This window comes from Anopheles gambiae, chromosome 3, assembly GCF_943734735.2.
Source record: "Anopheles gambiae chromosome 3, idAnoGambNW_F1_1, whole genome shotgun sequence".
In the NCBI taxonomy this organism is placed as follows: Eukaryota; Metazoa; Arthropoda; class Insecta; order Diptera; family Culicidae; genus Anopheles; species Anopheles gambiae.
The window spans coordinates 58,469,998-58,482,141 of NC_064602.1; the positions used below are offsets into that span (position 1 = coordinate 58,469,998).

Below are 12,144 nucleotides of genomic sequence, written 5' to 3' on the forward strand. Positions count from 1 at the left end.
CCGGCAAGTGATGGTTGTTCTCGCAAGGCGTGGTTGATCTCGCGGTCGTGCGATCAAGTAAAGTAATCTTCTTCTCGAATGTGTACGTTTCATCCCGTAAGCTTGATATCAACGGTTTGTGATGTAGGATTAACGTTGGGTCGCGCTGGGCTGGGTGATTGGCTGTATGGGTAACACTTTGCTATCGCTCGGCTCCGCTAAATCCCACAGCGTATGGAACCTTGTTCGATTAAACCAGCGAACGCACTACCAGCAACTATTATATATGGACTCAGGTGTTCAAAGTGTCGTATGGCTTGCTTAAATTCGCTTCCGGATCGTACAAAGCAACCGGCAGTCAGTAGCAATTATAAAGCTCGCGAAACATACATGCGTAGACAATACACGGTGACTTCACTGAAGCTTTTCTCCAAGCTGATTTCCTTCATAGGGCCGCTTCCTTGATCGCGACCTTTTAGCAACAAATCGATGTTAGTATGCATCGATGAACGGAACTGAATGATAGCCGCCAGTTTCACGCTGGACATATCGTGTGTTTCACACCGCACCTGCTATTTTCGTTTCACACACAAGGACGGCATACGCTTGAGCGACAGATTGCATGTTGCACCACGCAACTAAAGATGAAACGAAGGGAGCCAGACAGTTTACTGACCCCAAATTGGTACACTCACACCATGTAGGTTCGAGGTGGTCAGCTGCTGGGCTTCTTCAAACTACTACGATTCGATCATCGATCCGTGGCGAGCGGACAGCGAACTGTGGCGTGAAAACGAGGGCAGTGGAGTGCACGAGCATCGCCACAATATTTTCACATTTTTCAAGCCCGTAACCTACACGAACATCCCTTCCTCCTGTCCACCTAACGGAACGCTCGTGGGCTTATGAAGGTGAAGGATCCCTATCGTGTGGTGTTTATAAACAATTCAAATTTATTGGATTTCTCTTATAGCTTACTTTTGATCGACGTTGGAAGAAAACTTGGAACCAAGGATGGATGATCTTTCATTGCGCATGTAATGAGTATGGATTTTTACGTCTATTTGTTGCATTCATTTGCTCGCATCAGTACTGATAAAATCAATCAATCGATATTTCATTTTTGAAGTATATATATCGTATAAAAATAACTTGAAATTTTTGTGCAAAGGCTTGTTTTGCTTATTAATCAACATTTTAAAAAGATGCAAAATGTAATAAAACTTACTTATAAATTATGATGCTCTCGTTAGCATTAAGATAACTTTGCAATGAATTGATGACGTTTTTTTTGTTAAATAGATCAGCAAATTAGTTACAGGCAATTTTCAATTTTCTTTTTCCCTTCTCACGTACAAGGTCTTTGTTGAAGTAAAGCAATTCTTAGGCGAACCTTGATTCGGTCACAGTACGGTAGGACTTAATTGAATGCTCCTCACATACAGACTCACTTGATGAAGTTTGTTCCGAGGCCGGTGATGATTTGGCGGTCGTTTCTTGGGAATTTCCTATTGGGCAATCAGTTCGATATGCATCGTACGAAAGGAATCGACCAGTCTGCCTCTGCCTTTGCTGGCAAAAATGAATTGAACTGAAAGCCGTTGCATAACCGCGACCTCAAAAACTGCGCACTACAGTCAAAAGATCAAATTGTTTTGCGGACCTTAACTTGAAGCAGGGAGAGCAAAAGTATGACATACTGTTCAACTTTCTTCACTTTTACAATTACATTCGGGGTTTTTCCCCCGGGAAAACGGGGTATAGTGGGATTGGTAAAGTTCGATAATCTGCTGGTCAGTGCTTGAGGATTTGGTGAGTGTCTACCACAGCCTTTAGATATGATTGAATCGTGCACATGAAAAGTTAATGAAAGAATTTTTATGAACATTTTTCTTTGAACACCTAACCTGATCTTTGTGGACATAAAATCAGATGAAATTATGGATTGCACTGTTATTCACTACATAACTGTTATCCCGTCTATTACTAAGCAGCAGGAAAAGAGAAAAACTGCATACCATCCTTGTAAAATAGAAAATAACAACAGTAACACAATTAATACTAAATGCTCTCATCATCAAGCAACCCCTTTTATCGAATCAGACGATTGTACATACATAATAAAAACCACGCCCATCGATGGTCAAACGGTAAATGGTTGCATGTTATCAGACGCTCCACTTCAAAGTAGTGCATTGCGTCAACCACATACAACGCTACTCGGCTTTCTGAAGAAGGTAAAGCAATGCATGGAACCACCATGACAGTTTCTAGATTAATCCAGCTTCAGCATACCTAAATGAAAGCGGTTTGCATCCACCAGAAAGCATCAACCAAAGCCGAGGTACAGTGGCAGTTGGCAGTCAAATCTTGGCTTCAAAAGAAACCGAGCAGCTCCTTAGGTGGTGTTTTGAAAATATGTGGGACGCTTTCTTCCACGAGATGCTTATCACGCTTTCAACCGTCACATCCCGGCGCTCGTTATCCAGTCCGTACCCAGGTCGGATCATTAACCAGTCATCTAATTGATCTAGACACGGTTGTCTAATAGAACTCGTCGCGCGATCGTTACCGCCTCCCCGTACGACGTCGACGCTTCGTTATGCCTCTCGTTAATTCTAATGCTTTGCTGGTTCCCTCAATAACTCCCCCACTTAATATCCAGGAACCGGGGTAGCAGCTCGTAGGTGCGGGCTGTCTTTCAAGGCGATCGTTTAAAACTGCCTCCGGTACCGGTAGGCACGACCGAAGAGCATAAATGACCATTGAGGATTGATTCATTGTTTGGAATGCATTTGGTCCAAACAGTGAAGGTCGATAGAAATAAAAGAGAGAAAAAAACAAGTCGGCCCCGGTAGACCATAAATTGTTATGGAATACATTGATAAAAAGAAATTTTGCGTGGGCTTAGCAGATTTTTCGAAAAACTGTTCTTGTCCACCGTTCGCTGTACCGTTGAAGGTAGCAGGCACTCGCTATGTCGGTTCTATTCGATGAAAGGTTCGACCGGTCCCGTGCCGGCTATTTACCGTTAGAAATCTGTTGCACTGGCGGCCAGTGCATGTGCACGGTGCGGTCAATACAGCAACGCGAAGTTGGATAAACTTTCTAGCAGTAAAGTGAACAGCAACGTGTGAGAAAACTAACATGGTCGTCTCATGGTTCAATCGATATCGAATGCACACATTTCATTGGCTGGTGCACGTACAACACATACGGAAGTGATGCAGGGCATCAAGAAATTGTGCTCTAATTCTTAGGATGGTTCATGATCGTCAGGTTAGGCTAATATATTGGAAGGATTTAAATCGTAAAAAGCAGCCAAATATATTATTTAAATACGTACATATACGTACAGCAGCATACATGCTTTGTATAAGAAATTCAATGCTGAAAGTACTTAAATTATTGAAATGAAATATGAACACTGTAAGCATTGCTGTAATGCGAGATTGAAAAAAGTACTGCAAATCGAGTAGCTTCACAATCAGATCAGAAGGCACGCTCTCGAGGTTTTAATCGGCACAGCGTATTGCAGGCTGATCTGTCGATCTCCGCGGTCGCGTGTATATTTGCGTGCCAACGATAAAACTTGGAATAATGGCAAGTAATTTCTCAACGAGGAACGTGGGATGTACACATCGCTGAATTTTACCAGCCAGGTCGTATAGAGTTGACCTAAGGAAATGGTTTCGGAGAGGATTATTTCCCTGTGATAATGCATCAGGCGTTAATTGGTTAACGATTGTACCTCGCAAATCATTGGCTAACAGCGCTAGAGAATGAATTCTGCCATATTAAGTGTTACGTATCATTTCCAACAAGGTGTATAGATAGCAAAGCTTACAAGTATTAGTATTGACATAAGTATTGGTGTAAACGGTGATAGTGTAGTAAGAAAGATAAGCGTAAGTGGGTAGAAGGTAGAGAAAAATATAAGTCACACTGTCGTATACCATGATCCTCCGACGTGATTGTTATCGTCCGAACTGCTCGCCGAAAAACCACGTAAAGATCATCATTTAAGAGGAAAGGAGGGACATTAAACATTGATTTATGCTACAACAACTTTCATTGAGTTTGATTCAACACGTATGTTGGCATTATTTTACGCCTCATTCAACGTTTACCGGTAAATGAGTAGTACGGTATGCAGTAGATAACGGTTATGATGAAACGTATACGATACGTTTACGGCGAAGGGTCTACCTACCTTTTATAGCAACCGATTCCGGCAGAACCTTGTATCCGAAGATGGCATGCAGATTTTTGAACTCGCAGTGTCCCGATACGGCCATACAGCCGGCGAAGAACGTAACATGCCAAAGGTAGGTAAAGCACACGGCAAATCCGCTATACGCACAGAAAATTTGAACCGATGGAAAGGGGCTGAGGATGCCAATCCAGAAGGAGATCATGTCGGTCAACGATGTGATAGTGATAGAGACGGCTGCTTCCGACATCATGTGACCCATGCGTTCTGGGACGGATAACTTTACGGACGTACGTCGCCAGGCGGCCAACATAACGAATGTGTCATCTATTCCGATACCTAAAATGAAGAAATAATTGATACATATTGTAAAATTGGAAGTTTTGGTTTTTATCGATTCACAGGGTTTCCCACGATTTATTGGTTGGTTCCCATTAATTTTTGGTCGTTTCCCAGAATTTTTTGGTCTAATTGTATTGATATCCAATCGGAAAATACCAATAAATTATGGGATCGAACCAACAATCTATAGGAATAAATCGTGGGAAACCCTGTAATACCATATTCATGTATGTCGATCCATATCGGCAACATATAATATTAGTTTATAAAAAAATCTAGTTAACAATACGTCTGATAAAAAAAGCTGTAATACACTCACACACACAAATGAAGTACATGCAGTGAACACGAATAACCGTGAGGGTGCAAGATGGATAATTGCAACCCACACATCATGCACAGCACTCCCCTACCCCCGACCAGCCGTACGTATGCAATTACATAATCATTTACTCACACGCGTGATGGTGTCAGCTGTTTCTACAAGGGAACTATTGAGGTCTAGAAGTGGACGATCGATACCGATCTACCTGCCAAAAATCGATCCCACTCTTGAAATACATTTTGAATGGTGCTGTAAAACTGAAGTTTCTATCTGTAGGCATTAGTGCAACAGCACCAAATTAACTTCTTATCATGTAGGGTGCAACTAATCAATCTTGCCTTAGCACAAGGTTACTCGTGATTTCATCATTCGTACGACCAGTGGCGTTTACCGTTCCACATATGTCTAATTGTTTACCCACGGCTAAATTTAGCGACAGATAAATCATGTGGTAAGTGAGGCGGATCTATTGGATTTGAGCTAAAATTGGCTTAGTTTGCTGTGTGGCCATCGTAGGATAGCATATTTCCACAGGTACGCGAAAGAAACCAAATAATTGCTACCTCTGGTCCTCTCGAGTACTTGAGTGAGGATAATTTATTGGCGGTTGCGATTGACATAAGATGACTAATTATGTTTGTTTCAGTCTTTTTAATATTTAATAACATACCCACTGGAGATTCTGTTAGCCGTTATTTTCAATATGCCGAATGAATATTTTACAACAATATTGTTAATGTGTTATACTCAACAGTAAGAATGTAAACAAAGAGTACGATTTACATTGAGTTATTTGTCCTTCAATGCATCCTTCGTTGGAATTGCATCCGGGTTATAAAGCTAATCAGACCATGATGTCTAACTCATGCAGCTAAAAGGATCGTTAATTTAAATGCGGATGTGTGGTACAACAACTTCCCCAACCTTAGGGTTAGAAGCAGTGTTGTTATCGTTCAAATGGTGTGTAGTAAGCTAGTCTTTCGTTAAGAATGCACTACAGGCTTCTTCTAGCGCTTGAAGGTTTTGTTAATTAAGCTTCAAATTTGTTCGCACATATTGTACAGACGCAAGTCGACCTTGTATGAATTTGTACTATCTTTAGCACCATTTCTGGTTTCGCCTCAATTGTTTCAAAGTAACTTCATTTACACTATTTACACACACGTGAAATATTTTGAAGTGAAGTGAAGAATCCTTTTGTCTATTTACCACACAACGAACTGTTTCCTCTATTCAGTACAGCAGGAGGACCCCACAGTCACAAGGACACCTTCTGTGACCTAGATTGGGCTTGCGAATATGCGCAACAATTTATCAAACAATAACCACAACGACGGACGGCATACGATTTGATTGTGGCAAATTTGGCTTCTAGTACCATATATCATGTTGTGTTAAGAAATGTTGCTGAGATTGCGGTGATCATGAGCATATAAGCGGCAACAACCCTTTGCCACAATTGGAACATCATTCACTACCAATTGCAACAAAAGATAGGCGTCTGCACAGTACGCGTTTGTTAGGCATCAGTATGAGCCAAAAGGGTGTTGTGGTTATCTGGGCTGTATCTTTATGATATTAACATTGCTTTTAAAGAGGCATAGTGAAGTAAGTTTCAATAATCTTTGCAATTTTACGACCGAAATATGATAGTGCCAAGAAGTATAGTGTAGTGTTGTCAAACTTAATACATGTTTCGATGATGCATTGATTAATACGTAAACTATTTTGAAGTTCTTGGTTCACATATTTGTTCGTACATAAAGTGTTATTGCCGGGAAGGTTACAAATACGACGGGTGTATTTTAATAGATTCGCACATTAAGTACAAACAATAGGGATCGATTGTGTTTTTATTCGTTGCACATTAGCAAGTTTATGTTATTATATTGTTCAGGAAAAGACTTCACCAGTTCCAAATCAGCCATCACACTTGGACCAGAAATGGTGATCTATTTGTACATTACATTTAAAAAAAACCATCCCGCCAGCAGGACCCCCAGTCAAGGGAGTTAGCTCGCAAATGCACTTATGCTTGCATTCATAGTTTGCGGCGCACCTTCGGTGACCGTAAATTGCCTGCAATTGAGTGCATCGGTCATGTTGATTGTTGAACTATCTCATACGCTCGCACCCACTGTTCGCAACGAAAGCCTTCCAAGCGCCTGGCAGTGTTTCTTTTAGTCTTACACTGCTCACTGGCACTTATCTTTCGGCATCATTGGCAAATACCATAGAGTTTGGTAATTGTATACGTATTTCTTTTCTCGAGTGGCAATAAGTTATGTAACTGACATTGTGTGCTATGTATCTCGTGGGCACCCTATCGAAATGGGAGTTTTTCCTCACATGTTTAATTGGCATGCTGGTTGGTTGATTTCTTTTTGGTTCATTTCACTCTTCCATGCTTTTTTACGAAGCTTTTATTTTTCGTGTGTCTACGTCTGTACGTGTGTATGAACTATGTATGTATGTATATACAGTGGTGTTCGTAATGTATTGAGATATCATTGCATGCGCAAGATGAGCAAACCAATTCAAAAATGATCGGTACAGACAAGGCAGGCAATATTACGGTAATAGTGAGTATTTATAAAACGGGTACTGTTTGCGTTCGTCTCGTGCATGATAGAGAAAAGAAAGCAGAAAAGCGCATAAAAGTAACAGAAAAGAAATAAAAACAAAATAGCTTCCGGACAGTTTCCGGCACGCGGCGCAACAAACGTGTGATAGCAAAAGGAATTTTTTTTAGATTGATATGAATTGCTACGCGTGAAAATCTGATCGTTATGAGAGGAGTGTTACCCAATCTAAAATCATAACGCAATATTGGACCATAGTTTAGTGAACCAGGAAGGATGAGTAATGGTTTTACTACCAGAAACAATTAATGATAACAATAATATCGAATCGATTTAGGAAATGGAGTTGTTTCCACAATCAAAACGAGAGTATGTTTCGTAAACATAGGGAAAAGTTTGGGCCGAACACCATTAAACAAAATTGAAAATTTATACTATATGTATAGTTATACAAGCGAATGTACGGTTTTATCGTCTAAAAGAATAGTCACCTGCTAGTAAACAATAAAAAAATCACTTCGACGACCACGGTTTGTTTGTATTGATACACAAACAACCAACCATGAATGGTTAGTATGATGCACCTTGTAATAGGTTACTTGCCTACTTAAACGGTAATTAGTATTCTAGTCATATGCTATGAGAATTACTGTGTTGTTGTCTCACGATCACGGCACAGCGCGCCTTATATTGGTGAGCATTGTAAGCATGACAGAGAGAAAAGTTTGACCGTTTGAGGTGACATTGTTTGGGGGAAGGTTTTTATAGCCGACCCAATGTCGCCCTGCAGATGATGCTATTGGTAGTACTCATGGTCGTAATGCCATAATCACATTAAGTACAGTTGAACGATGAGTAAAGCTTTGTGCGAATAGCAATCAATTATTGAATAGAGCTAGTTTTCGTGGTGTGGATTGATTGTGCAAATTTGATATTTTTATCTCATATTACCGTCAGAAATATGTATTTCACTGACTGTCAACTGAAATCTATAGCTTATACAAAGATAGCCTGTATATTTTGTCTTTCTTACATAATATGGCATCAATTACGGGCGAATTATATTGACTGCCATTGGGTGTTAGAGTAACGCCATCAAACGGGGACTGTTAACCGAGTCGTTCAAGCTAGCTGTACTCTTCGCATACATGATGCGTGAATGGGTTACGATTTTGGACAGACAATTGTTCCTCCGTACGCTACACACAGGTGCAATTAGAGCAATGTAGCAAGACTTACCAATCATAAGAAACGGTGCCGCCAAATTGATTCCGATGAACTCAATGCCCAGATACATGGCCAAACCGAAAGCGGCAGACGTTGCCATCACAGCCGATACGTTACCCATCAGTCCGAGCCACGGTTTGGATCGCACTACGTCACCCATCATGCAGGTCACAACGCTGTTGGTTAAAAGTGAAACAAGTTACGAAATAATCAATAAAAAAATAGTGAAAATTGCATCTTCACAGATGGCTACTTTATTACTACAAAAATGTCGATCTTCCTTACCTGAATGCTATCATCAAGACGAAAGTAGAGCTAAAGTACGGAACAACTGTTCGCGTATTTCTCTCTAGCTCGTGATCCAGAGTGCGTGATGCGAAACGTGCAACAGAAATGTATTTGAAGACTCCATGGTCTTCGGCATAACCAACAGCCTCCAGAAACGCTTCTTCCCAAGCCGCTCCTCGAGCATCCTGTCGTTTGGAGTCGGCCGTAACAAAGTACACTAACTGCAGTGATGGCACTGAAACGATCAGATTGTCTTCTGATACCTGCGTTCCCCCGAAGAATACTGGAAAGACGTGAGCATCCCACGTCACGGGGTTGAACATTACTGGGAAAGTTAGGTTTAGATCGCCAGCTTCAACCTGTTGAAAAGATGATATTATTGTTTGATTCATGGTTATTGTTTGTCACTTTTTGTTGTGTTCTTGGTTCTAGTGTAAAACATGCATCTTACCTCGTCGATTATTTTGTCCAAGTTTAGTATATCGTTCGTAAAGCATTCATTTTCCCAACGAGCACAAGCTTCACGGTACGTGAATGATTCACCGTCGTACTGCACTGTAGCATTCTGTATAATTCCATCCAACAGTCGTAACTCCTGCCAAACTTCGCTTCGTAAGAGATTTTTGTTGTGTTCGTCCTTCGAAATGACAATTACTCGACCGAACCTCCCTACAGGGAAAGGTAAAATGAATGAACGAATATCAGCATGAGACTAGCTGTAATGACAATGTTCTGCTCTATTTCGACATTTGAAGCAAGGTTTTGTGACTGGCTTTAAATTCCCAATTTCCTTCCCCAAGGGTAAAATTTGATTGCTTTTTGTTTTGCCTGCATGGAATGCAAAAGTTGTATCACGCTGTAATATTGAGAGAGACATTTTCGATTCCGTTTCCGTTTCGATTGTATCATATTGTGCTTTTTTCACCTCGTTTTGTATGGTCGTGGAACCTTGTTTAGCGAATGAGCATCACATACTACGATCAGCCATAAATATTGCCTATTGTACATGTATATGCATGTAGTCTTTTGTTAGAGCAAGTAAGCATATAATATATTGACTGAAAAAATCGATCATAAAAGAGAGCTTATATACTCCTTGCCTCAGTTTCCTGGTTTACTAATCGATCATCGGTATCTATAACGGAATCTACATATTTCAGCAACACGCGCAAGTCTATTAGTCGACTACTAATAACTGCTAATCTTGTGAAATTTTGCCTCTAGAACAATTACTAAAGTTATAGTAGTAGTATTACAGAAAAAAAAAACTTTTACTTCTTAGCTTTCGAACAAACAAATTTACTAAATGTCAAGTACAATTGTACCACTATACTTGCACGACTTTGTTCAAAGTTGTTTAAATAAGATTTGATATCTTTGGCATTTGCTATTTTATTCAAAACTGTTTTCCTGCTAGACTTAAATCATGAATCAAAGATATCATCACTTGGTTAAAATTATTGTCATTACAAAATAAAACTAATGTTTTATTAGAAGTATAGAAATTCCTTTTTGACCATTCAGATACATTATATAGTATCTGAATGAAGTTTTGACATTACAAAAATGTTATGTGGAATGCGTAGCTGAATTACTTGCCTACTGACCAAAATGTCTTTAAACCTGATACTCATGATAATCAAATAACTTATCACAACGATTAGTGCATGTGTTCATAATCTGAAATAACTTGCCGGATCTATTTGTGTATTGTCCGATGCACTATCAAATTTACACGTGACTTCATCCATGCAAAAACTGATACTAAATTTGATCTACAATAATTGCTCTCGGTTGTAAAACAATGCTAGTATCTCCTCACTGCAAAGGAGATGTAGCGTATCGTTGCTTTCTGTGAGCTACTGAGACAGCACGCCTAGCGGATCGAACAAAAACAAAAACACCTGTGGGATTTATCGTAGGGATAAATAATGATTTACAGTTTTCCTATTTACGTCATTCATCATCACATTCATCAGTGCAAACACGTGCGGTATGTGCGGATAATTTTTGATTCTAACAATCTCAGCAACGATTATGAACAATGCCGAGTTCCTTTTAGGAATGTGCATTTTTTGTGAGAATGGAAATTCAAAACGATTTTCAATATTATGAACACTAATATGATTTTACCATCCTGCAATATCGAGCAACAAAATCAATCTAGAATTTTGTATTTACACAAATAAACAAAAGCTGTATGCTTTACAATAGTATTCTTCAAACGATTTTTTCGCCTTTTGCATTTCCCGACTCAGCAAAACAAACGACTTTGTCGCTAAAAATTAAAGCGACGAACCCCGATTCATTATTTTACTACTTGGTGTTACGACCTACTGCGGTCATACTAACCATCACATATGAAGGTTTAATTATAAAGACTTTTCATGACAACGCAACTTAATTTGTAGTGTTTGCTATTGGATGACGGGTGGGAATCGAACTCATCCGGCCATGTAAGAATTTACGCGTCTTTTGAGCTGATTGCTAAGAATGTTTTATACAGGATTTTTTGTATCTCGCCCTTACAGATAGATGATCAAGCAGCAACCGACTACTTATTGATACAATGCTTTTAAACGTCCTATCATGTATGAGAGATAGAAAAATACTTTTTTATCATCACTGAAACATACTTAAGATATATAAAATATACAGGATATCGTGTAGAGTAATCTAGCAACAAATTCGAAATTATTTGAATCCATATTACGGTCCATATTACATGCAATCAGCCCACCAAAGTGTTGATCGCAGAAGTACTAGTTGACGAAACTGCTCCATCCCTTGATAGGAACAAACTAAAGCCAGTTTTAACATGCCCGTTAGTTAGAGTCGATTGGTTGGAAATGAAAGTAGTCAAGATATGACCTAGCGGCACTGACAATCATATACTGAAAAGTAGAACTGACTCAAAGGACAGCATGCAAAACCGGTATAATTGCCCTGCATGCTACTAAGTTTCCTGCCGATATTATAACTGCACTTGTTTTCATCCTTACCCGGGCGAGTAATTCTTCCAACGTTGAAACGGTGCGTATAGTTGACCTTGAAGTAGCTTTCAACGATGGCACGTTCTGATTTGCCCTCCCCTCGGACTGGTGAGAACAAATATTCTGGATCGATTTCGTATTTTATTTGTTGAAAGCTGGAATCCATGAAGCGAACAAAAGACAAATATCGGTAAA

At 39.7% G+C, this 12,144-nt stretch overlaps 1 protein-coding gene across 1 annotated transcript in view; it reads right to left on the reverse strand.

Annotated features, from left to right (window-relative positions):
- Positions 1–12,144, reverse strand: part of LOC1272652 (patched domain-containing protein 3) — a 35,543-nt gene that overhangs the window by 9,140 nt on the left and 14,259 nt on the right. Inside the window, exons 3-7 of the mRNA XM_311553.5 lie at positions 11,959–12,104; positions 9,408–9,625; positions 8,954–9,315; positions 8,681–8,844; positions 4,193–4,531 (exon numbers count right to left, since the gene is read on the reverse strand). Coding sequence (XP_311553.5) covers positions 4,193–4,531; positions 8,681–8,844; positions 8,954–9,315; positions 9,408–9,625; positions 11,959–12,104 — 1,229 coding nt within the window. The remainder of the gene's footprint in view (positions 1–4,192; positions 4,532–8,680; positions 8,845–8,953; positions 9,316–9,407; positions 9,626–11,958; positions 12,105–12,144) is intronic.